Source organism: Thermobia domestica, chromosome 9 (assembly GCF_964235325.1).
Source record: "Thermobia domestica chromosome 9, izTheDome1.hap1.1, whole genome shotgun sequence".
NCBI lineage: Eukaryota > Metazoa > Arthropoda > Insecta > Zygentoma > Lepismatidae > Thermobia > Thermobia domestica.
Genome location: NC_137462.1, coordinates 204,791,040 through 204,815,392, shown reverse-complemented (window position 1 = coordinate 204,815,392; position 24,353 = coordinate 204,791,040). Strand labels below are relative to the sequence as shown.

Below are 24,353 nucleotides of genomic sequence, written 5' to 3'. Positions count from 1 at the left end.
CATAGTTCTATTTTTTTTTTTTTTGCTTAAGTCATCATTATAGATATTTTGCCTTTAATAGCAGGTTCCTTGCCACATCTAACAAGCTTCCATGCTTCACAGCCCGCCGCTAACCTTTTGCGTCTTCGCGTATAATCTTTCTGTTTTAATATCACTCATTAATTGTAGTCTTCTTTGCCCCCTCCCTTTCTTTCTTCTCAACATACCCTCTAGGACATTGCCTAACAAAACATTTGCTTAAGTAATCTTATAATAAACAATATTATGTTCATAATTTTTTCGGAATGCTTCCGTTTCCTTCCACATCCTTAATGATCATCTCCTTTTACCCTAACTCGCATTACCGTGCAATATAAAGTGATAAGTGCTATAAAAACAATTCAATATTTTCAATAAATAAATATAAAAAACAAAAAATTCAATTTCCCTAAAAACTATTGTCGTTCATAAGCTCCTTCATGCCTAAGCGGTTAGCGTACGAGCATTTGGCATGGGTAACCAGCGTTCGGTTCCCGGCGCAAGCTCATGTGGTTCCCATTGCACGTAAAGTTGTACGTCCATGTCTCATATTGCCTCCCTGCTCAAAGGTACACTAAACTCATAATCAACTTAACTAAAATCTTCTTTATACCTACATTTTAAATACGGTCATTTGATTTTTCTATACTTATATTTCTATAATATAATTCATGAATTTACTTTCAGTATGACTAAATATTTTAGCCCCGCAATGCTTTTATGTTTCCTGTATTTTTATTTTTTATTCTTTGGGACATAAGAGCAGTTACATAAAGTTATACAAAAGGTATAACGCCATATATATTCCAAAAATAATAATAATAATATTTAAATCGCAAGCACACTCCCTCAAATAGTGATATTCCCAATAAAAACTCCATATAGGTATTAATTTCAATTAAATTTAGACATTAAAACATTTTTCTGCACGTTATTAGTTGAATCCATACTAATATTACACATGCATGGTTTTGCCCAATTCTTTACTTAACAAATATAATTCAATTATCTCTTTTCCAAAATAATTATGACACAATTGCACCTACATTACCAATTTTCATGTCATAAATGTTGGTGAGTGTTTCCAATATTAAAAACTGTTATCGCCAAACTGGTACATAATAACAGTACTTTAAATCCATGGAACTATTACGTAACCTTCTATCTACACGCAAAAATATATGGCAAACTACACTTTTCCAATTAAGCTAGCGGTGCATTAAACGTAAAACAATTCAGTTCAATTCATCACATTCACTCAACTAATTTCAATTGCACATTATCTTACATAACATTGCTTTTGTTTTTCCAATTCATGAATTAACTAAAACTTTATATTTCATATCCTCTTTCTAATAATAAATTCCAATATTTATTAACGCCAGTTTGCGGTACCTTAATACTATATTGCGCGCCTCCGGTGCTTCAAATCTCTCATACAATCCCAATCCGCAACAAGTAAAATTTATGCTGCGCAAACACCGTATGCGTAGGTTTTGTCGGGGTTCTCCCGCTTCCTCCCATTTTCTTCATTCCAACATTTCACTCATCTCTCATCATCACCGTATCCTTTAGCCTAACACAAATACTCAGCAAAGGTATGCGTCCTAGCTACTACGTCACTGTAAAAAGCCATGTAAGTACTGCCTTATTACATTTGTTTGTCTCTTATACACTATACAAAAACACCATAAGCGTGGTTTTTTTCGCAATTTTTCCCTTTCATCCCACACTCTCATTTTACCATTTCATCCATCTCTCATTATCACCCTTTAGCCTATCCCGCATAAGGGTAAAACGATAAACTTAAAAATTTCATTTTCTATGGTATTTATAAGCTTTTATTTTTCCACCGTCTTGTGTTTTTTTCTCCATATGTTCCAACAACACCTCAATATTATAATGCTCACCTCTGGTGCGTGCAATCCCTCCTTCAATTCCCCCGCAAATTAACTTTGTGTTAATCAACATTCTCTTAGTGGGTTTTCCCGTTTTCTCTCACTTTCTCATTCCACCGATTTTTCCATGATCATTCATTTGCCTTAATCACGCGTCAGTCTTAGCCTAACTGGTATAACCGTGGCACGTTAAACTTAAAAATTTCATTTTCTATCTTTCCATCGTTTCCTCCTTTCCTCTACATATGTTTCAACGGTACCTCAGTGCTATAACGTTCACTTCTAGTGTCTAAGGTATGTAATTCAATCCCTAGACATGTAACTTTTTGGTGGACAACATAAGGTCCATGGGTTGTTTTACGTATTTCTATTTCCTACCACACTCTCATTCCACCGATTTTTCCATGATCATTCATTTGCCTTAATCACACGTCAGTTTCAGCCTAAAGGGCATAATTGTGGCACGATAAACTGAAATATTGCATTTTCTATGTTATTTATAAGCTTTTATCTTTCCATCGTTTCCTGCTTTCCTCTCAATAAAACTAGGCTACACATAGTATACTCAAAATGTTCGCAACTAAAACTGATCTTTTCCAAAAAGTCAATTAAACATAATAAGCTCCACAGTTTTCCTCTCTTAAGTTTAAAAATAAATAAAATAATTTATTTCTTACCTCAAATCTCCAAATTCCTTTCAAAAACGCTGTTAAAAAATCGATCCAGGAAAAATCTAAAACAAAAATAAGAAAAAATAATTTAGTATAAATTCAACACCTCCTTCACAAACACACAATATCATTCTCTATATAGCATATATATATATATATATATATATATATATATATATATATATATTAAAAGTTTAATAAAAATTACTTGGGTGGTTTACAATTAAGTTCTATGCTATTATATAAATTTAAAAATTAATTCCACCATCAGATTTTCAATATTTCTCATTTATTTTTCTTAAAAGTCAATAAATAAAAATAAGCTCATGTTACAATTTACATTAAAAATGATATTATATTCTCACTTCAATTATCTATAAAAGTTAAATTCTTTCCTTATTTCTTTATAGAATAAATATAAAAAAAAAACAAAATTCAACTTACCTTCCAAATATAGATATTTTCTATCAGCTAAAAACTCCTTTCCTTAACTATCACACGCAAACGTAGTATCACCGAGTAAGCTCTAAACTAGAAATAATCGTGTTCTCCAAAACAACATATTTATATTTTTTCACAAATAAAAGATTCAAACTAACGCCAAACATTTTACGCTTTCTTTTTTTTCAAATCTTAGCGTCCCCTGCAAACACTTACATCCAATTACTGAATGTCTTAAAGCAATTTTTTTCTCTGTAAAAGGCAAAATTCTTTTAAAGGATGCCCCCCTACAACTTCTCTTCAATACAACAGAAAATTTACGCAAGTATCTCTCTACAAACAATAAATTCTCACATAAAAGAAACTCTTTCCCTTAAATACAGCTTGTAGCGTCTACATACTTCACAATAGCCAAAAAAAAAAAAAAAATACAATACACTTTTGTACGTTCTGCAAAACGAAAACGAAACCAAAGGTTGCCTTTTTCAGTTTTATTATCTTATTCACCACTGGAAGAGCTCTTTTCCGTCTCTCTCTCTGTAAGTATAGCACCATACATTGACATTTTTAAAACTAAAAATCTAACTTACAGCCCTTTACAGCATACTCCTTCAATATTAAGGTGTTTAGCTTTCGTTCTTGAAGTCTCAGCTTCAATCACAGTTTACACCACATACATATTTTAATATACACCCAATATAATCATGTTCTTTCACTAATATATTACATATTTATACTTTACGTTATACAATAATCCATCTAGGGTACCAAAGGTTCAATCCCCGAGCCAATCAATTCAACTTTATGGTAAACAAAGACCGTGTTCGTGGGTTTTCTCGCAATTGTCCCATTTCCACCATTTCATTCATCACTTATTATCGTTGTCTCCCTTAGCCTAATCGGCATAACCATGCAACGTAATCTTAAAAATTTCAATTTCAATATTCCATCTAACGTACCAAAGGTTCAATCCCGACCCAAACAATTCAACTTCATAATAAACTAACACCGTGCTCATGGGTTTTCTCGGGGTTCTCCCGTTTTCCAGCATTTCATTCATCACTTATTATTGTTGTCTCCTTCACCCTAGCCGCACACATATCAAAGGTATGTACCCTAACTAGTACATCAGTGTAAAAAACATCTAAGTACTCTCATCATGCATTTTCTCGCAATTCTTCCGTTTCCTCGTACTTTCTTCATTCCACCATTTCTCATCATCACTGTTTCCCTTAGCCTCAGTGTAATAAACGTGGGACGTTAAACCAAATATTTCATTTTCAATATTCCAACTACAAAAATATAAGTTTGTAATCATCCGTATTATACATGTATTATTCACTAAGTTCATGTCTCATATAGCTTCGCTGTTAAACTACCATCAAGTCAACTCAAAATCCATTCAGATCATATTCTGTTCATTTCAATTTTCATGTATCTTCCTAACAATTTTAATCCAATTATCACAACTCTCAACTATAATATATTATCGAACCAACCTTATCTCTTCTCATCTGCATCTTTTCAACTATTTGGCATAAAAATTCAACTAAATTAAAACTTTAAACAAATCCATAACCCCAAAATATCTAAATTTCTATTGCAAATATTATCTTATTTTCCACGTAAGTTTCTCACACTCCTTTTCAAAACTACAAAAATCCATTCATGATAGCATCCCTAACTTCAACAATACTTTTTTTCTTTTTTTTCTCCCTCTGTTAAACCATTGGCATAATAGCAATCTTACTCACATCCTGTCTGTTTTCGCCCTTTCGTTTTTTTTCACAAAACAAGTACAATAGCTATTCTTTAAAGTTAACAAGAATCTTTTCCAGAAAAAGGACTTTTTTCTTTCTTTCTTTTTTCATTCTATCGGCGTAGAAAACAATTTTCTCTCTAACAAGTCAGAAAAATCTTTTTTTTTCTAAAAAGAGTTACGTTCAAGTCGAAATTACTGGGGGTCTCATCCATCAACAATAAATGTCACATACATTTTCTCAAATAACTTTCTATATCCTAACAACTTAAAAGATCTTTTTTTCTTTCTTTTCTAAAAAGAGTTAGACATACAGGTGTGTCGCAACCAACATGACATTTTCTCATCCACACAAAATTCACTCTACATGCCAAATTCCTTAACTATTCCCACGTTAATTTAAACTGGTCGTTTGCTCAAAAGGACACTACACTTCCCCCTATGCAATCGTGTGCCATGTCTCTCAGTATGGGGCAATGTAACACGTAACTATCTCTTTCTTACATTCTCTCTCCTTCAGTATACTCATTGCTATTTCTCCATAGGGTGCATGTTACAGTCCCCAATTAAGCAATGTCCAAAGCACAGTACACCCCCTCCACCTCCAAAAACCTGAAACACACACATACAAGCAGGTGTCTCCTATTTCTTTCTTTTTCACATATTTTTCAGTTTCCATGCAGTAGAAATCACAGTCCCCCAATTAAGCAATGTCCAGAGCACAGTACACCCCCTCCACCTCCAAAAACTGGACCACCCAAAATTACAGTACACCTGTGTATATGTTTCTTTCTTTAGTAGACATCAAAGGGCTCTCTTTCTCCTACGCCATTCTTACCTAACATATAGCTATGCTTTATCTAGAGTTTCCCATGTTTCACATGTCTGTCTCTCTGCCTTCCAACAGTTAAAGTATTTTCAGACATCCATATGTCACAATTAACTGACACTTTCTTCTTTCTTTTAATGACACAAGGTTCCAATTGTAACAGTGTTACAAAAAAAGCTTGTCAATTTCAAATTCTATATTTTTCTTTCATGTTTCTCATGTTTCTAAATTTATTTGACGTGTCTTTCTCACCTCCTAAGGTTAAAGCATTGTGCAACATCCATATGTCACATTAAATTGACAATTTTCTTACTTCCTTAATTGACACAATGATAAAATTACGAGACAGCTTCAAAACACCATCTGTTATACGTTTATAAAGGGTGTTTGTCGGCAATCCATTGTTCTAATACCTCTCCTACTTTTGAGCACATAATCCACTATTCCTACTCTCCCACCACTCTCCAGTACGGAGGGGAAATCAAGCCGTTGACCTTCACAGGGAGGGAAGCTTTTCTAATAAACAAAATCGTGTACACACTAAATTCGTACGTCAATTCGCTCGCACCTGATGGCGAGAAAGCACTGACTGCTGTTTTTACCTGTCAACCCCAAATAACAAACAATTACTGTTTTTAATTGTTGTCTTTAAGAAAAGTATTTTTTACTATTTATGTATTAAAGTTTTGGCTTTAGTCCTATTTATTAAATTGCATTTCTAGAAATAAGAACTAATTCGTTATAAAGTTAATTTCCATTATTGTTTCACTTAAGAATCGGGAGAGAAAGCAAACCAATCCTGTCGACATTCTGTCTTTATTTACAAGTTCAAGGAAGGTAATCTTCTGGCTGTCTGAGTATCGAGTGCGCAGACTATCGACCTGTGCAAATATTGTATGAATTTAGCGTGTGTGATAACTATATTATATATAGTGTCGTGTGAAATTAGTGCATATTAAATTGTATTCTGTATCCATTATGTTTTGTATAGTTTATATTATCTGAAACAAATTTTAGTGCATATTAAATTGTAAATAATTGCGTATTTAGTGCTTTGTGAAGCGACAATTCATGATGCTTGCAGTAGTTCTGCGATAAAACATGAGCCCGGGACAGCGTTACGAAGTGGTGAGAAGCGTTGCATTTTGAATATCTTCCATGCTTTAAGAGAACAACACCCTAATTTAACTGTTGAAGAATTTGCCGACATGACTGGGAAACAGACAAGTGTAGGAAAGGCAACTGTTTATAGAAGTAGGCGGGAGGCTAAATTTAATGAAAATAAATTAAGAAGTCCCAAAAATACGCGTACAAGTATTTCCCCTCTCGGAAAACTATGACGACTTCACGAAATCGGCAATTCGATCAAAGGTACATCAGGTCTTTTCCCGTAATGAATTGCCAACGTTAAATAAAATTCTGATAGCTATAAATACCGATGATGAACTGCCCTGCTTTTCTCACTCAACTCTCCATAGACTGTTGAAAATAATGAAATTCAAGTATGTATAGCACCCATTAATTGCATTGACCTCCAGACAAGAGTTCTGTGAGAACTAAAAACTTTTGTTGGGGCCATGGTGGCTCCGTGGTAGAGCGTTCACCTCTGGGGCATAAGACTCTGGTTCGATCCCAGCTCGTGTTTAGTGGGCTTTGTGGTGGACAAGCACTGTTTTTGCAGATTTTCTCGGAGTTCTCCTGTTTCCTCCTACTTTTTTCTTTGCACTGTTTCATTCATTCTCGTCATCACAGTCTCCTTTAGCCTATCCGGCATAACTGCGATACGTAAAACTCAAAGATTTAATTTCATTTCCAAACATCTGTTACTCTCCCTCCCCCTCAACGGTCGTCAGGACTGTTGACAACTCCGTTTTTATTAAAATAGTCAAGTAACAATTCAAAAGTCAATTTCCTCTATTATCAATTGGCTAAACTCAAGGCCAACGAAAGGGCTGGGTGAGGATTGCAACCACACAAGGCGCCAAATTTAGGGGATTTTAGGGGCGTCAAATTCACTGTGTTGGTTAAGCTCCAATATTATAATTTTGCTTGAAACGACAGACTCAGACATGGGCCTGTTCAAATTACGTAGCATCTGCAGTTACTATTTCGTGTCAGGCTTCAATCAATCTGGGATTATTTTTCTAAGTCCACCATAACAAATTTTCCCCCTTAATAAACTCAGAAGACTTCAATGTTGATGAATCTTGTATGTATGATACTTTACCGTAAATTTATCGCCGCGTATTAATAAACAACAAACAAAAAAAGATACTTTGCCACCATCACATCAGGTGTACGTACAAAGAGAAAAACGTAGGAAAATGATTTCATTGAAAAATAATCAATAGAAACCAGGGCATTTGCCTGAGTTGAGGCACCCGGGGCGAGACGCATTTATTCACTATTATCAGTGTGTATACATTTGGTTATTTTTCTTCTGGTTCTTTTTAATGTAAGAACACATGTATATAAGAGAGGAAACAAGAAGTGTATTATTATTATTATTATTATTATTATTATTATTATTATTATTATTATTATTATTATTATTATTATTATTATTATTATTATTATTATTATTATTATTATTATTTCAAGTTCTATTGTTATTATCTTAACGCACTGATAATTTACCCATACATATTGTACTTGGTTTCCGATTTTATATTATAAAATTCATGTATCAAAGCAGTAAATACCAATTCAATTACCAACCCTGACATCCCTTGCCATTCCAACATTATGTCATAACCCCGACTGCCAAAAAAGAAGGAAAATAAACAATACAACTGTTCAATAAAATTTCCATTAAAATAACACATGTGCTACTTACTCACTAATGCAGGTAAATGTCATTAAGTGTTTTAAAATACTCAATGTTATTATGAAAGTTGTAATTTATTATTTAGGCCTAGACATATTTAAATACACTCTATACCTCCGTATGCGGGGGCTGATGGTGGAAGACGGAACACCAACATTCACCTGTACTTGAGCGTGGTGGGGGAAAAAACTTCTTCTTTTTCCTATCCTTTTATGTGAAACAGAGAATAGTTTAACAATGTGAGTGCATTTTGGCGTTCACCCAGTGTCGTGACCATAGTGCTCTCAAACGGGTCGGGTTGTCGGGTCAGGCTACTCGGGTGGGTTGTCGGGTCGGGTCAATCGGGTCAGCTCGGGTCGGGTTGTCGGGTCGGGTCAACCGGGTCAGCTCGGGTCGGGTTATCGGGTCAGGTCAATCAGATCGGATCATGGTTCGGGTCAGTCGGGTCGGGTCGGGTTAGTCAATTCGGGTCGGGTCGGTCTTCAACCCGACCCGACCCGACCCGTTGAGAGCACTAATTCCGAGACCTCAAAATATTATAATTGCTACCCCTATCCAGTGGCGTAGCAATAGGGTAGGCAGGGTAGGCAAGTGCCTACGGGCGCAAGGCATTTCGGTATATTAGGGGCACCCCAGGTTTTTAATAATAAAAAAAAGAAGCAAACTATGTAAATGGAGCCCCACATTTTTGTGGCCTTCATTTTAGAACATGGCAAAAACAAAAATTCCTGCTCACTTCGCTCGCAGTTTATTATATTTGCGTATCAAATTATTGGCATTACTGTAAATTCATCGAGGTTATAGCACTGTATAATTAAGAAACTAATCCTCCTATATCAATGCGATATAAGTCCTATATAACATGTACTGAGCTTACTAACTTTAAATAAAATTCCCCTGCGCAACAGGCTTTCAATAATAATGACATATTCCATGACCTACATGATCTGGATTGAAATGAATTAAAAAATATTGCCATGATTATGAGGTACAGCATTATTACCACGTAATGCAGCTACACAGAACCAAGCACAAGTACCAAGGGTGAGGCAAACCGGGCAACAGCCCGGAATGCCAACCTTAGGGAGCGTCCAAATGAGCACCTCAAAATAAATTTTCTAACATCACTGTCATAAAATGTAAAATGTAGGCCAGGACTAGGTGGGGCGGAGCCAAAGAGACACCTTTTCTTCATTTTCCACAGATAGAAATTGTAGAAAACTTCCTTGGGTTTTATGATACGGACGAACACTGCAGAAAATTATGAAGGTTTAATAATAAAAATCCCTTAGAAAATGAGATTGACATTGCTTGCAAACGCGGATTCAAAAACATGCCAAGAATACCACATATGTTCTGTGCGCAGCACATGATCTGAACCTCATGTTATCGAATGGTGCAAAAGTTAACACAAAAACTGTTAATTTCTTTGCCACTCTACAAGATATATGTAACATCTTTGGTAGCAGCAGGAAACGCTGGAACACTTTACAAGACTGTATTTCCAAGGAAACATCTCCAGAAAATGAAACGACACTGGAGAAACTCTAAAAAAGCCGGGATTCAAGTCGTAATGCCGTGTTTGCACTAAGAAAGAAGTATGCGGAAGTTATGAAATATCTTAATGTCATGTGCCTTACTGGAACAGAAAAAGAACGGACAGAAGCAGCTCGTTATAGATGAAAAATGGAAAGTTTCGATTTCGTGGTAATGCGTGTGTTGTGAGAAAACGTTCTATGAAGCATTAATGTGGTGTCAAAAAAGCTGCAGAGCGCTAGCATGTGTTTGTCAGAGTCAACGAGAATTGAAAAAATGCTGTACAGTGGTGTAAGATCTTAGAAAGAATGTGGCTCAAGTATTCGAGGAAGCCAGTACTTGTGAGCACAAATTTGGTGTTTCGGGTACGTTTAAAGAAAGAAGGTAGCCAATGCCGAAAATATTCTTTGATGAATTGGTACAAGATACGCGATTTACTGACCCTGTTAAATAATTCGAGATCAAAGTGCTATTGCCTATCCTCGACTCCGTAAGAGTAAACATAAGGGCACGCTTCGAAGAATGACAGAACTTTGTGAAAGATTTTCGTTGTTATGCCCGTCAATGTTACGAACCACTCCTGAAGAAGAGGTCACCAAGTAGTCTTATTACTTTTGCTTCTATATGCAGTCGATTTATCCAGTGACTTCCACGAGAAGTGTTGACTTTCAAACACATTTTTCAAGACAGACTTTCAAATCTTTTAACCCACGAAGAGATTCTTCATTTCATTACCGAATCTGACCTCAGCTCAGCATTTCAAAATCTGGTGACTGCGTTTTGTTTATGTGTAACTCTTCCTATTTCAGTTGCAACTGCTGATTGATTATTCTTTAAGTTACAATTAATCAAAACATATCTCGACCCAAGAACGCCTTTGGGGTGTCGTCGTGTTGAGTAATGAGCGAAAAAGAGCTCATGAATTGGACATCTCTGATCTGATAAGAGAATTTGCAGAAGGAAAAATGAGAAACAAACTCTTCTTTTGTATACAATTTGTCAATTAAAAAAAACTGAAAATAGTAAAATGCTTATAAGCGGTTTCACAAGGTTTATTTATTTTATAATTATGTAAAATGGTAACATACTATATATATATATATATATATATATATATATATATATACAGGGTCGTATCCAGAAGTAGTAGGACTGATATTTCCCGAAGCAATGTAGGGAGGGAAAGTGAAATTGATGTTGATTGCAAATTTTGACCGTCGTGGCATTGTCCATAAGGAGTTCGTACCTCCTGGACAGAGTGTAAATGCAAGATTTTACGTGGAAGTGCTCACACGGATGCGAAATCGGATCACACGCGTGCGACCAGACCTGGTGGGAAAATGGAAGCTCCATGTTAACGCGCCGTGCTACGGCGCGTGGATTGTGAGGGATCTCCTGACCAAATTCGTCGTTTCCACGTTGCCTCACCCCCCTACAGCCCTGATATGGCACCGCCGGACTTCTTCATGTTTCCTCGTATCAAGAGGCAGCTCAAGGGGCATCGTTTCGACTCGGTGGAAGCGGTTCAAGCGGCGACGACGAGGGCGCTAAACGGCAGCCCAGAGGACGACTCCCAGAAGGCCTTCGCGACCTGGAAGGCTCGCTACCAGAAGTGTGTGAATGCCCAAGGGGGCCTATTTTGAAGAGTATGAAGTCGATGTTCCAAAATGTTCAATATTAAAAAAAAAAAAAAAAAAAAAATCAGTCCTACTACTTCTGGATACGACCCTATATATATATGAAGTTCTTTTGGTAATACAGGTTGATACATTACTGTATATTTACACTGCCACTGCAAAAGAGTCCTAATTTTACATAAGTATATTTTTAATAAACAGGGCACTCTTTCCAGTTTACTTTTAAAGGACATACCACAACGATATAGAAACGGTCAATATCCTGCCACTGATAATTTTATGTTTATGTCATGCTATAGATGGTCACGCAATGGGCCTATTCGATGAGTGAGGGGGCGCCACTAGGGATTTTGCCTAGGGGCGCCAAAGTCCATTGTTACGCTACTGCCCCTATCCCTCTTTTTCACGTTGAATTTCCAAAAATTATTCTTATATTTTACCTTACGTCACAAATCCCATGTTCTATCCAAATTTCAAATTTTCAGCTTAAGCAGTTTTGTGCTGAGCGTCAATCATTCAGTTAACCACGACTTCTTTTACTTATTTTATAACACACACACACACACACACACACACACACACACACACACACATATATATATATATATATATATATATATATATATATATATATATATATATATATATATATATATATATATGGATCGAGCCCAGAGCCGGTAGACTTTTCTCAATTTTTAATTTGTTTTTATTATGGATTTTTACAGTTATTTTACACCATGTCTACAGAACAGATATTTTACTTAGTTGACCTGACAACGGTGCCTGTCATGCTGCACACACAGAAGAACGTGTGAAACAAATGAAATGCGCTACGCAACTCAAAACCGTAGTATGTAAAGATGGAAATTTTGTTCAGAAATACATAATTAAATGTAAAGCATACAAAGACGAGCAATATGTAATTACTGTACTTTTATTTTTCCTGCTGTAGAATTATGTAAATATGAAACTGAAAGCACTGTATCCATAATTTGTGTCTTCTGTTACTTCTACTTGTGGCACAGCTGTGCTTGTTGTAGACTTCCAAAATCTGAATCACAAAATGAATTCATTAACACTTAGGATTGCAAGTCGAGGCGATACAAATTCACAGCCAAAGCGTACACGAACAGATTCAGCGCCTGTAGCAATAAAATCCTATTTTGTGGAAGAAGCAAGTAAGTAACACACTAACATTTTTTTTTATGAGGTGCAGGTCAACTTTAACCACAATATATTTTGCATAATTCACAGGTAAAATTGAACACACTGTGTAGAAAGACATGTCGGCAAGGTGCCCTTCCAATCTAGCTGTAATAAAGAAAACTACGTGTCCTGCGGGGCTCTGACCACCTTCCCTCGCTAACGCTCGCTAGGCAATACTGTGTGAATTAAATATTAAACTTTAGTAGAGAAATAAACCAATGTAGGTACTAACCTATATGGGGGGGACCTGTGTTCCAGAACCTTCCGAGACATATTTATAAGGGGCTATGTTAGCAGAAAGGGTCCAGAAGCAAATGAAAAACCCAAAATTTACAGGAGAAATGGATGATGTAATTACTTACACCTAACATAACGTAATTAAAACTAAACTAACGTAATGTTAATAGAAATAAGGAAATTCTATCAGTTTTTGGAAGGTTATGGTGGACCTATACATTAATATAATCTAACAAACACATACACTAACCTAACCTAATCTAATGAGAACGGAAATTACCGAAAATGTAACATTTTTTAGAAATAATTGCTGGATCCCTTCTACTAAACATTAGCCTTTATAAGAAACAAAGGCGCAGATTAAGAATAATCCATCAAATTCGAAAACAATTTTGTTTCACTTTTCTTCCTTCAAATGTTTGTCTAAAGCGTTGTGGACTGTTATAACCCAAGGCACATGCGTGCCATTGTGTGCAAATTGATCTTCATTGGAAATTGCTACGCGCTATTGTACTACCTTCTATCCTATTATGCGCAATTAATGTATCAGGAAATTCACTTGCAGTGTCTTAGAATTTGTTTTTTCAGAAGCTGCATTCATGAATGCAGATTCACTTTTAAGAGGACTTCTTATAGATGGGCTATATATACGCGTTCAAACGAATGTCATAACAACGAGTATGCGAAATCAACCCAACTTGTGCTAGGTGACCACTAAAACCGAGGGATGGCAGTTAGTGTCTCCCACAAAATCCACAGATGATGTACGGTAAGCTTTTTATGCCATATACTGTTTTACGCTTTCATATTTTATGTAGATACCCATCGTCGCTGATGCGCCTGCTTCCTACGGACATATCCCCTCACTAGCGCTTGGGCCCTGTGTGCTGCGGTTCTGTACTGACTCCGTTAGATAGTGTTCATACTATTTAGTCGCCACCTTTAGTCGAAAGCTTCGCCAGTCATTAGCTGCTACTCTTCAAATAAGCATTCTGTAGAACCAACACCAGAATACCGTAAAAATTCTTGTCAAATTTAAGAAGCTTAATACTCGGAGTTCCTAAGACTATATGTAACGCCACCATTTCAAGTGGTGAATTTAAACTTCCGTACTAGTGGAAGTATCGATATAGAGTAAAGAAAGCTGCATTTTAGGGGAAAACCCGTCGTGAAAGAAGTGATCGGGAAATTCCCGCTTTTGTACGCACAAAGTATCGGAAGTGAATACTTACAATAAAACTATTTATTTTAACCTGGAAGATATGTAATTACATTTAAGATATTTTGAAACATTTACTTTATAAAATATGAATTATCTCTTTGTTAATTGTTTTAAATTCATATCTGGGAAAGAATCTTCTTGCCAGTGCTAGGGAAATTTCCGTAATTGAACGCGCAAAGTATCGGAAGTGAACTTCAACAGTAAGATTAAAACCATTTATTTTACATTGGAAAATATTTGCCATATAAGACATTTTGACATATTTAGTTTATAATACATGAATTATATCTTGGTTTTAAATTAATGTATTTGGTATTTATATTTGGCGAACGTTACTATGGCTCCTGGGATGACTCGATCTACATTTGTTCGTTTGTCTGCCTGTGCCACACACGCACATTACAAGGTACAACTTTCGGTCTTTTAAGTTTAAATTTTCAGGGTACAAGCACGAGACACAATTTCCTGTTTCGATTTTGGCAGCATACCAACGTAAAATTTCAAAGTGATGTCCTTTTTTCTTCAAAATAGCGGGTATCCGCGTTACAAAGCACAATTTTCGGTCTTTAAATAAGAGATACTCTAAATTAGCTGTATTATTTTGGCGGCGATCCAATGTAAAATTGCAAAATGGCGGTCATATTTCAACTAGCGGGTATCCACGCTACAGGCTGCAATTTTTCGGACTTTTAAGTTGAAATTTTGAGGATAGCAACAAGGGACATTCTAAATTTGGTGTATACATTTTCTTGGCAATCCAATATAAAATTTCAAAATGGCGGCCACTTCAAAACATGTAGTGAACAGAAAATTGTTGCAAGTTGCGACAATGACAATCTTCAAATATAAATCACATTTTAACACTTTTACCCCAAAGACATTGAAATATTTCGAAAAAAAAAATACAAACCCGAGAAAAAACATATGGGCCCAGGTGCGTTGAGTTTTTTAAAAAAATACCCGGGTTTTTTCAAACCCTGGTTACTGCCACATGATTTGTGGGAGTAACTGAATAATACACAAACCGAGAAAGCTATCTAACTGAGTGAAAGCAGGAGCACAGTAGAAGAGCCTCGCGGAGTTGCGTGTCAGTGAGCAGACGCGTCAGTGACAGAGGGTGTGTGAAAAGTAGGATAGTGCAAAAACACTTGTTAACACATAAAATTAAACAGGTTAGAACAATTGTAACTCGATACTAGTTAGCATTAGGTATACTTCTCTTACATCGTGCAGAAATAATCCGCAGGTGGAAATTAGTATGTTACACAGTCGTTTTTGATATGCATTCATTTATTTTAATCCTGGTATAGCCCTAGTGATGGTTTCAAACTTGTAACATTATACTTGTAAACATGAAATACTGATTTCCTACATTGTGCAGAATTCCTCTGTCATTGGAATTTACTATTGTACACAAATTCCTTCATATGAAGATGCCGGGGCCAAGGCCACACTTGCTTTCCCCTCTCCCCCGTATTTTAAAGTGTGTTCAGTTCTTGAAAGCACTTAAAATATTTAGATAATATGCTGTACTACTATAGTTTATTTACTGTAGTTGGCAAATTTTTCTATTAGGCAATTCATTTTTGATTCGTTCAATGATTCCGATTCCAAAAGAACTGATGCCTCGCAATATTCCTTAAATGTTCCGAGGAAACAGTTCTTCTGAATCGGAATCGGATTAGGCATCATGGTGACTCCTGCTGTAATTCTTTCATTAATTATTTTAAACATTGCTTTTTAAAGTAACGAAAAATTTATTACTATCCTAATTTCCACCCTTACAATAGTCCAAAATTAATATTTCAAATATTCAATGTTTAAGATATTAAACGAATATACTATACCAGGAACGATCGTATTTTCTAGTCCCACAAAATTTTGGAAATCAATTCATAGAAGCCTAGCTGAAACCTAACAATTCACCGAAAGTATTCGTCAAATCTTGAACATTGAAATCTTGTATTTAACTTCGTGCCACATTTTACTCTCATCAGCACACACCGCCCGAAGAACGATTACTAAAAGGTTCAAACAAGCTAACAGAAAACACCCGTGAGCTCTCTATTCCCTGCTATACAAGAATCATCCTGACGTATTGAGTGGACCTGTTTCGTTCAAAAATCCGAAACAAATTGAACCAAATCACTGAACCGAAAGTATCGAATCACTGAATCGAACGATTCGAAATAATGAATGAACTGCCTAAAGGAAAGACTAGCCAGAATGTTGTTTTATATGAGATATTATGGGCACCCGTGCATCGAATTTTGTCTTGGGTATTCGCGATTGCACTTGTGTGTGTGTCCGTCTCCCTGTCCTCTTTTAGGAAAAGTTCTGCGAGCGTCCCTGGCTAGTGCGATTGTTGAGTATTACTTTTGTTAGAAAATCCTGCATTATTACACTTATTTGTGAATTTTGTAACTTGAAAACATTGCTGGCGCTCATTATGAAATCTAGAAATCATATATTTTCCTCGATTCATTTACATCCCATTTTTGCAAATTGAAATTCTGGTCATCGTATAATATATAATCTTTACACCTAATGTGTATGCCACTTTCGCAACCATAGCAGAGACACATCCAAAAGGAACGAAATAATTATTCTTTTGCTGGTACTTCGTACGATTGAAAGAATAAAAGTAAACCTTCCACCAAGAAGATTTACCAGTGTTTTGTTTAGCAGAGTAAGTCTAAAACGGTAGGTTAGTTTAGGTTTCTGGACCTACTCTTCTATACTTAACCTGATTTACCTACCACCAAACTGTCCGGGATTATAACACTCCAGAAATATGGTAACACTATGTATACAGAATGCAAAAAATCCACCCTAGGTTTACCTAGGTTAAGTTTATCTGCGCAAGCGAATATACACATGAAGAAGATGGCAGGGGGTTATTCAAACAGTACCAGTTTGCAGTCAGTATTTCGGTGCTCCAATTATTATAATTTCAATTTTAGTTATTATATATTCGTACATTCTATTACGTAATTTTATTTTTATTTATTTATTTATTTTTATTTGTGTCCAAAGTGATTATGGAAGTTATGAACAGGATCAACTATGCATGGTATAGAGACGAGAGTCAATTCGTTCAATAAAATTGACCTGTCAAAAACAGGTTCCTCAGAGTTGTACAGTTTGCGAATTAATAGTTCAGATGATATAGGGTAAGGGAAAAGTTAGTTTGGTTACACTATGTTATAATGCAGTAACGTATGTTATATCAACAGAATTATTATGAAGAACTGTTTCGTGATCGATTTTTCTAGTATAAGCAAGCAATAAGTTTTTAGAATTTAGTGGCACCTGTAACCCAACTCTTCTGTAGGGGAGATAATGTGGTGGAAGTTGTTCTTTTTGAGGCAATTTTGCATGATGATATGTGTTTATCATCAACTATACTGGATTCAAACGACATAATCCCGTTTCAATGTCACTGTCGCAAAAGGGCGAGGAAAAGATAATAATAACATACTACATACGAATGACGAGTAATATCCATATAGCGGAATGACACAGGGCGACATTTTATAATAATAATTTTACTAATACTGAAGAATAATACTTATATTTAGCTCAAAAATGCACTAAAATTAAATTGTAGAAGACAATTAGACAAACGGAATTAAAAAAAAAAAAGGATTCTCTAGCTCCAATGATTACGGAGATATAGTGAATAATAGGAACGGCTACAATTTCGGCTTTTCCTTCCTCCCCCTCCCCTTCCGTGAAGTGTTTTTTCTAGCATACGGCATTTTTGAGATCAGTGATGGGTATATATTCAAAAGATATCAGATGCCAAATTGTTACATCATTTGCCCTTGGAACTCAATTTTTAAGCCCCGATGCCTATATGAATAAATACTCAGTATTAATATATATATATATATCCTATAATTCCTTCAGTAATTTGTTATTTGAAGTTGTTTTGATATAATTTTCTTTGTATATTATTGTTTTCTTGTGACTTATTGTCTCTATTTATGGAAATATATTGTATTTTAATTTGACAGTTTCGTAAGTAAAATTGTGTTTGTGTTCTTTTAAAGGAGAATTTGATGCTACGTATAATACAAGTATCGCAGATGTAGTTACGCAGATACGAAACGCTTCGTCTGCAGAAGAGCAAGTAGCATATTTAAAAAAGGTATGTTGTTAGTTCCTATAAATGCTTACATTTTACAGAAAAAAATACTAACCTATATATTCCTACAGTGATGAGTAATTAACACTTCAACATTTCTCATCAATATTTCGAACGAAAATCTCGAACGCTTTTTCTCGGTGTGTTTTAAGCTAAATTTTGGAGATGTAAGTTATTCACATTTTATATATAACACTTAAGTAACATTAATTAATTCTAATTCAATCTGTCATAGATCTTCAAACGGGTACAAGACTCTGTTACAAAGTAATATATATTTCCTTATGTTATATATGACCCCTAAGTGCACTTAGCAATGAATTTATGCCTTCTCTTGAAGTCGGGATCGTTCAGGGCGGGATTAAGGGGGGCTTAGGGGTAGCTATAGCCCTGAACTTCCAGGTGAACAGGGCCTCCACTCTGATCAAAATCTCAACTGGTTATCTAAAAAGAATCATGAAGATACAATCATCAGCATAAAACAAAATATGATCAAAACTGTGAAACATATTCTCTTAACTTTCCTACTGTACTTTCGCAGAAATGCATTAGGCGAAGTCAGCAGGGACCACTTTTTTTTTTTTTTTTTTTTTTTTTTTTTTTTTTTTTTTTTTTTTTTTTTTTAGCCCTGAGCCTCCAGATGGGTTAATCCAGTCCTGGGATCGTTAATCTAAAAATGTAAGTTTAAGATATATATTGACTTAAAGTGTACTCGGTTGCATAGTTTATGTGTCGATTTTTGATCTTCCTCTAACAAGAATGTTACGGGCTTCGAACAGTCTAAGAAGCCATGTTACAGATTATATGTTTAGAGAGAAATTCGAGTAAATCAAACTAAATTTGCATTTCGGTGATGATTTGAGTACATTGGCCAATACTGAAAACAACGGGCGTCTCTGGTGGTGGTGGTGGGGGGGGACACACACGTCCCTCCCAATATTTTAAAGTACAAAATATTTAATAGTTTATTCTAATTTGATTTATTTACTAACGACAGAATGATATATAAATAATAATTATTATATTTATTTGGAATATAATATTCAGGCTGTGAAACGATTATAACAGAGTTCTTGATATACCTTAGGGGGTCGTGAAGGTAAGCAGAACAGGGTTTGAAAAAACCCGGGTTTTTTTGAAAAAGCCCAACCCACCTGGGCCCATGTGGGTTTTTTCGGGTATTTTCGGGTTTAATCGGGTTTTTTCGGGTTTAATTGGGTTTTTTCGACATATTTCAATGTCTTTGGGGTAAAAGTGTTAAAATGTGATTTATATTTCAAGATTATCATTGTCACAACTTGCAACAATTTTCTATTCACTGCTGTTTTGAAAAAATGGCTGCCATTTTGAAATTTTATATTAGATAGCCGCCAAAATATATACATCTAATTTAGAATGTCTCGTGCTTATATTCTAAAAAAATTCACCTTAAAAGACCGAAAATTGAACTTTGTAGCGTGGATAGCCGCTATTTTTTTTAAAGCCACCATTTTGAAATTGTACGTTGGTATGCCGCCAAAATCTATACTGGAAATATAATGTGTCTCTTGCTTGTGCCCTGAAAATTTAAACTTAAAGCATCGAAGGTGGTACCCTGTTGTATGTGTGGTACAGGCAGACGAACGAACAAATGTAGATCGAATCATCCCAGAAGCCATGGGCGGCGATTAGGGGGGGGGGCAAAGGGGGGCAGTTGCCCCCCACTTTTCTGAAATGGCCTATTAATGTATATAGTTTTAACTAAGGAAATCCGTATATTAACATTGATATACAAATATTCAGATCATGTCTTGCCCCCCCACTTTTAACGATCAATCGCCGCCACTGCCAGAAGCCTCAGTGACGTTTGCCAAATATGAACACCAAATATATTAATTTAACAGCGTAAAATAAATGGTTTTATTTGAAAGTCACTTTCGATATTTTGTGCGTTCAATTAGGTGTTATTCCCGAGCATTTGTTGCAAGACATTTCTTTCCAGAAAATTAATTTAAAACAATTAACAAAGATATAATTCATATCTTATAAAGTAAATGTTTCAAAATGTCTTAAATGAAATTAAATATCTTCCAGCGTAAAATAAATAGTTTTATTGTTGAAGTATTCAGTTCCGATGCTTTGTGCGTTCAATTGCGGGAATTTCCCGAACATTTCTTTCGCGATTCCCCCCCCCCCCTCTCGAAAATGCAGGTTTCTTTACTGTACATCAAAACTTCCACTAGTACGGAAGTTTGAATTCAGCACTGCAAGTAGTAAGTGTTACGTAGTTTTCGGAACTCTGAGCATTAAGCTTTCTAAATTGGACAAAAATTTTCACGCCATTGTTGGAGTTGAATCTAAAGAATGCTTATTTGAAGAATACCAACAAATAACTGAACTAAACTGTTATTGTTGGAAAACTAAATTTTACTGAATACTTGTGCTACCATCAAAAGTAAGAAATAATACTAATAGTTTTACTAATGCACTACATATTTACTGGTAGTACCGGCACATATGGCTTTAAACTCGTCAAACGTAGGGAAGACCGGGGCACGTTGTCACAGTAGCAATTCTGAAAAAAGCGAAAACATTAGCGCGCCGGTGCTGCTTTCTTGTTTACTTACTAGATATCACTACTAACTGAGCTCGTTTGGAGATGCGCGGGAAGAACGGTGCTGCGTCAGTTGAACTTTGTGGGTTTTCAGTGCCGGAATGTAAATTTTCCGAGTCCTGAAATTGCTGTTTTGTGTGTTCGTAAAAACGGTAGAAGCAAATATTTTTGTGTGTGTTATGTAGGTTACAAATAGCTTCATAATGTGCTACTTTGAATGCGCCTAATCTTGTCGTTTAGTATAGATAATTTGTAAAAAGAGTAATGGCGATGCGTGGGGCAAGTTGTCACAAATAAGAAGGGGCATGTTGTCACTGTGTGTTATGTATGATACAAACGATAGGATTATCTCTGTTTCGCAAACGGTGAGAATATACAAAAGAAAAACAGAGAGGGAAGCACCACCAATGGAAGATCTACTGGTTGCAGCAAGAGCTACGAAAAGAAATAACAACCTCATATCAATACGTAGGCCTAAAGCTGCTAAAGAATTTCATGTCCACTACAGAATATTGGCAAAATTCTCTGCACTTGTTACAGATGGCGAACTACAGTCGGCCAATTCCAATTTACATTAGGTTACTCTTCGTAATACTAGGAAGAATTACTAGTATCATACCAAAAGAAGCTTCGCACATATAATTTGGACTCACTACAAAAGAGGTTCGCGATTTGGCTTACAACTACGCAAAAGCGCTAGGATTGAAATGCTCATAGTCGTGGAATGAAAAGGCCATTGCTGGCCCAGACTGGTATCCGGTATTTCTGAAAAGACATGGTGATCTTGCTATAAGAACTCCAAGGAAGTAGTTTTGCACCTATAAATAATGTCAAGGAAGGTCCAAAGAAGATTACGATTCTTCCTCAGAGGACGACGATACATTGTGTTTAGTTTATGGCGATCCATACAGTGCGAGTACATGTAGCGAGAAGTGGATTCAGTGCATTCGATGTACGGAATCAGCCTATGAAAACTGAGGGAAGCAGAACTTGTTTTACGTGTGTATTAACTGTGACTCTGACGATGACCTCCAGATATGATACTTTGTAGAAGCAAAAGGATAAACATTTTCAAACTAGTGTGCGGTGCGTACTAATAAAACGCAACTAAACTTCGTAATAATATTTACTCCTCTTCTAGCTATACAGTAGTCCTATCAGAGGAATTCTTTGCAATTCTTAAACTACAATCAGAAACAACTTAAATGCAATTGGTTAATTTTGTGTTGGCCTATTGGAGATGTAGGCTATGATTTGATAATTTCGTCATTTTGTTATGACCTTACAGTTTGTAGTTTTGATTCCTTAGCTATGAGTTAGTTCTGTTTTCATGGCCGTTTTGGTTTTCCTACAAAGCTTGATGTAACAATAAATCTTTTAGGTTGAGAAAATATAAGCTATGGAGCCCAACGCAGATATGACAATTTTAAGAGTGGTTCAATATTGATTCAACAATCACAAGGTCCCCCTATTTTTTACCTTTTTAACTAATATAGTTTCCACTTTCATTTAATTATGTTTTGATTCTCTTTCAGACGCTAAGTATTTAATGCTGGTAACATTTATAATCTTTTTGCATTAGTAATAGTTGCATTAATAATATCTACCAATTTCTGGAAAGTGCCACTAGAATAACATGTGACAATTTGCCCCATATATTGTGACAACTTACCACGAATATGGGGTACATTTTCACAACTGTATTGATCATAAAACATAGTACATAAGTCCAGTTCAGAGCGAGTTACATTGGACAGAGAAATATATGTTATGCACAAGATAATAAAGTATATGTATACTAAAAATTATAATTTTCGGCCTTAGACGAGCATCACAAGAAAATAAAACGTCAAAATTGTGACAATGTGCCCCGGTGTTCCCTATGAGGGATAACGTTCCTCGGTATAGCCGAGTCGGCGAGCACACTATTTACGGAAAGTATTTTCTAAAATATAAAATTGCATTTTTTCAAATAGGCTATAAGCATAATCAATACATTAATTTGTTATATAATTATCTCAAGCTAAGGTAAAGTTTTTTCATTTATTCAGCGCATTCAGAACTTTATAAAGGTCTTATGTAGAATGTTGTTGTATACCTTAACGTGAAAGTATTTAATTCGCCCGAGGAAAGTCCAAAATTTGATAAAAATCACTTTCAATCTGATCAACTTAGTTGTAGCAATAATATATTATCAAAAAGCTCAAAAACCCAGGTGGGTTTTAAAGTGGGTTTTTTCAGGTGGGTCCAACCCGAAAAAACCCGGTGGGTTTTTTCGGGCTGGGCCCACTTGGGCAAACCCTGAAGCAGAAAGGTAACAAATGGGGTCGAAGATAATAAACAGATTGTGCTAGGTAGTACCATTTAAATCACTTTCATTGATATTCCCCCGCCCCCAAGTTTTAGATGCCAGAGACGCCTGTGCTGAAAACGAAACAACGTTCCAAGAAACCATCTTGAAAATGCTACAGAACTGTGACGTTCTCGAAATGCAAAGTGCACCTTTGTCTAACGAAGTGTTGAAACTTCTTCAGTGTGGTCCATCACTTAAAGTGCGTAAGCTATGTAATCTCTCAAATTTTTAAAAGACTACTTTAAGATTACAATTAGTGTTTTTCTTACGTAGGAAGGACACATACATATATTTAAAATTTCAATCTTAAATTTCTGCTTAATGCATCTTAGCTCTCTTTTCATTTGATAGACATACACGTAATTTGCAGTTTGTTGAGCTGAAAATTTACTTATCTATGTAATTACGTACATTCTCTACGTGATGATATTGTCTTATACCAGTTTGTAGAACTATCGTGGAATTGTATAACTGTAATTCATTTTAAAATAAAGTTAACATGCAAGTAAAGTCGTATTTCAATATTTTGTTTGATTTCAAAATAAACTAAAAGTTGGTTTTTATCATATATGACGGATGTTGCTTTTATGTAACGTAGTAGGAAGTAGAGCAAAGAACGGATGTTGCCTTTAAACAACATAGCACAAAGTACAGTAGTACTATTATAAAAATTTAAAACAATGATATACACCGTGAGCATAAAGTCCTGCCCTGATTATAAAAATTTATTAAGGAATAACCGTTGGACAGAATAATGTAAATTCTGGTCCGTTACATAGGTTAGTATTACAAGTTTATTTTAAAGACCAATAGATGGCACTAGTGCTACCCAAGAGTGACGCAGTACGTTACTTGGCGCGCGCGGGTTAGTTGGCGAAATGGCATCGAAGCAGGAGAAAGCGCAATGCGTGCTGTAGTATCACGAAAGCAAATCACCCATCAGTAACATAAGTGGTCTTAAAAAAATAAACTT

General features: G+C 35.6%; 1 protein-coding gene across 4 annotated transcripts in view; it reads left to right on the top strand.

The window, feature by feature from the left end:
* Window positions 1–12,395: 12,395 nt before the first annotated feature.
* THADA (Thyroid adenoma-associated protein homolog) overlaps window positions 12,396–24,353 on the top strand; it is a 130,992-nt gene continuing 119,034 nt past the window's right edge. For all 4 annotated transcript variants that reach the window (XR_014126826.1, XM_081725780.1, XM_081725779.1 and 1 more), the window contains exons 1-2: window positions 12,396–12,797; window positions 18,340–18,437. Coding sequence is in view for 3 of the 4 variants with exons in the window: in XM_081725780.1 (XP_081581906.1) it covers window positions 12,683–12,797; window positions 18,340–18,437 (213 nt within the window). In the remaining variant the exon portion in view is untranslated. The remainder of the gene's footprint in view (window positions 12,798–18,339; window positions 18,438–24,353) is intronic.